Below are 3,062 nucleotides of genomic sequence, written 5' to 3' on the forward strand. Positions count from 1 at the left end.
TGGCTGGATTTGAGGATTTATTCCTTGTTTTCCTTTCACCTTCAGCCGTTCTTTAGCAATGACCTGTGGGAGTCACGATTAGTCATCCCCAGCTCCCCCCGCCGCAGAAGCCCAGGGAGGAGCTCTAGCTGAGAATTGCTCATCTATCATTAACGACTTCTGCTCAAATATGTAGGAGGCGTTCAGGAGACATCAGCTGTAGCCACTGCAGAGGCGCCATGTTGGGGAGCCCAAGAGGAACCCAAAGGGTCTCTTGGAGGAGGTTTTATTCCCTCCTTGCTCTGTTAGAAACAACAAAGGAGGTGATCCTGGTGTGCACCTCGTTCTAGGTCTGGGAACAAAAAGAAATACGAACGGGGGGGAATATTGCTACTTATTTTAGATTTGCAAAATGGCTGTCACATGCAGTAGAAGAAAACATGCCCGTCTGTGGAGAGCTGGCATCCCCAGAGAAGTCCTCCGACAGATCGTATCCTCAGCTACACGTTAGGAGCGGGTGGGATCGCTTAGCAGGTTTAACCTTCCCACATCGGCTTGATCTCATTGCCCCCACTCCCTTCTTTTTACAGAAACCTATCTCCTAGAAAACAATGTGCAGGAATCTGAGCGGAGTGGTTATTCGCAGCTATTTCGGATCAACCGAAAAATGCCGAGGGTGGCGGGGGGAGGGAAACAAAAAAAAACCCCAACCTGCCACCCACGAAAGGTGACTTAGAACGTTTTATTTTATTTCCTCCTTGGTAGAAAACCTTTTAAAATGCCGCGTCGGTAGTAAGAAAGACCGGGTTTGTCGAGCAAGTGTCCCGTGCTGAATCTGCATTTGTAGTCACTGAGACATTTAAAAGACAAGAAAAAATATCCGCTTCCATCCTAGCTCCGTCGTCCTGAGGAGCGAATATGTGACCATTTCCCGACACTCTGGACTCTCTTACCGCTGCCCTTACCCTTGCTTAGCAGTGCTTTCTCACGTCAGAAATTCTCCTCCTCGGAGGAGCATCTCTTGGAGGTTAACTCATCCGGCTAATGGGGCAGTGACAATTAGCAGAATTAAGCTCAAAAGGTTCTTCGTGTTTTGGAGAAAATACAGGGATTTTCTCCGATAGTTAGTCAGTTAAAATTCTCCCGATTTTTCTTTGCTGGGAGAATTATTTCCATGCTTAAAGACCGCAGCGTTAAGAAATGGCTTAGAAGTTGTGAATAAATTAAAACACCGTGGGTTTATGTTCAAAATTCGTTCGTGCGAATAAAGGATGATATAGAAGTGTTTTCTCCCTGAACGGACTTCTTGTCTTCGGGAGGACACTAGAAATCAATGTGCAAATGACAGGAAAACTATTGTAATTCTACGAATCGGAAACAAAATACTTAAGTCCCGTGAGCTGAAAAAGAATAGTAAATCGCGCATTTATTCATTAAGGAGGGAGTTCAAACGGAGTTTTGCTGGAAAATGCAAACACCGTTTCTCCATTATTCCCTGTGTGACTATTTAAAAAGCAGTAGGCATGATCGTTTTATTTATATGTTGTAGAGCCTTTCAGGGAGAAAAAGAGGTTTATTTACTTAATTATATTTTAAACAGTTATCCCGGATTATCAATATTTCTTTTTTCTGACCTTTGAAAATGACTTAAATATGACCAAAAACTGTAGGATATTCACTGCGTTGCTGATGGCTTCGGTTTTGCTCTTGACTTTTCAAAATTGTACCCTTCCTACTGAAATGAAAATCTGAATTTTGTCTTTCTCGCTTCACTGTTATATCCCCTTTCCTGAAAATGGCAGCAGAAGTTGTGACTCATGCTGTGGAACAGCCTTGTGCCTGTGCCCAACACTGCCGCATAGGTATGGAAAAAAAGACTTTTACGTGACCTACCCCAGGCAGATAAATCCGCAGTTACCTTTAATCCGGAATTAAAAAAAAAAAAAAACAAACAAACCCACCACACCAAGGCACCGGCAATTTCTAGCAGAGAGGACAATCGAAAATACACTGGAATTTCACAGACTATTGTCAAAAGTCCTGGAGGTCGCTAAAGTCGCCAGATTGGCCGGAGCACGATGTGTCAACTTTAGTGTATACACTTTTTAGGTATGCGAGAATTTGGGCTTGTTTATCTATGTATACAGGGCTCGAAAGAGGTGTTGAGTGATGCTTTTTGTGTTTAGCAATTGCAGTTGTGTATTACTTATAAGACAAGAGGATGCTTCTCAAGGCAGGCGGATAAATAATTAAACACATCCCTTTATATGTTTCAGCTTCAGGAGAAAAAAAAAATCATTCGGATATAAATTATTTATACATCTCCATGTTTATCTTTCCTCTGACGACGAATTGCACAAGGGACTAGATTAATCGAAACCAAGAAAGATTATTATTATTATTTTTAATGATTTCTAAGGGCAGGGGGCGAAGATCCTGGGGCTGCATTGGAAAATTAACACAGAACAAAAATACGGGGAGGTGCTCTCTCCTGATTATGATTTCAAGATGGGATCCTGTTTTCGTGTGAGAAAGATGGGGTAATCTTTCGCTACATATTTACTGACACTCTCTACGAATCAGATAGAGAAGTTACGAGGGTGCCATATTGCTAAGCTTCAGCACTAGTTTCCAGGATCCAGATTATAGCAGCAGTATCTCACCAGCTCCCAGCCCCTCCACCACTAACCTCACTAACCTCCCCGAAACATTCGACCTCCTTCAGCAGCTGACGATTAAGAAAAGCTTCCAATTATTTCTAGGAATTAGAGTCCTATAAGAGATTTCAGTCTTACCTGTAGAGTTGACCAAGCGATTTTCCAGCAAAATTCTTCAATCCCTCCTTGCCAGGGGTCAAAATCCTTTGTTTTACCGACTCCATTCCTGCAGGGATGCTCGCTGGATTCTGCTCTCCTCTGGATAGGGCACTGCTATGAGCAACGATGGTTCATATTGGTTTCATCTCTTAACTTTTCTCCCTCATTAAATGGCTATCAGTGCGCCTCCGGGTAAAGGGAGAGTAAGAGAAAGCGTGCGCGCGTGTGTGTGTGCGAGAGAGGGAGAGACGGCGTGCCGAGAGGGTG

The 3,062-nt window shown here is 43.4% G+C and overlaps 1 protein-coding gene across 1 annotated transcript in view; it reads right to left on the reverse strand.

The window, feature by feature from the left end:
• LOC104514836 (vesicular glutamate transporter 2-like) overlaps nt 1–3,056 on the reverse strand; it is a 3,488-nt gene extending 432 nt beyond the window's left edge. Inside the window, exon 1 of the mRNA XM_010158618.1 lies at nt 2,775–3,056. Within this exon, the coding sequence (XP_010156920.1) occupies nt 2,775–2,860 (86 nt within the window). The 5' untranslated portion in view covers nt 2,861–3,056. The remainder of the gene's footprint in view (nt 1–2,774) is intronic.
• Nucleotides 3,057–3,062: the final 6 nt, after the last annotated feature.

The sequence above is a fragment of the Eurypyga helias genome, unplaced genomic scaffold (assembly GCF_000690775.1).
Source record: "Eurypyga helias isolate BGI_N326 unplaced genomic scaffold, ASM69077v1 scaffold43779, whole genome shotgun sequence".
Taxonomy (NCBI): Eukaryota; Metazoa; Chordata; class Aves; order Eurypygiformes; family Eurypygidae; genus Eurypyga; species Eurypyga helias.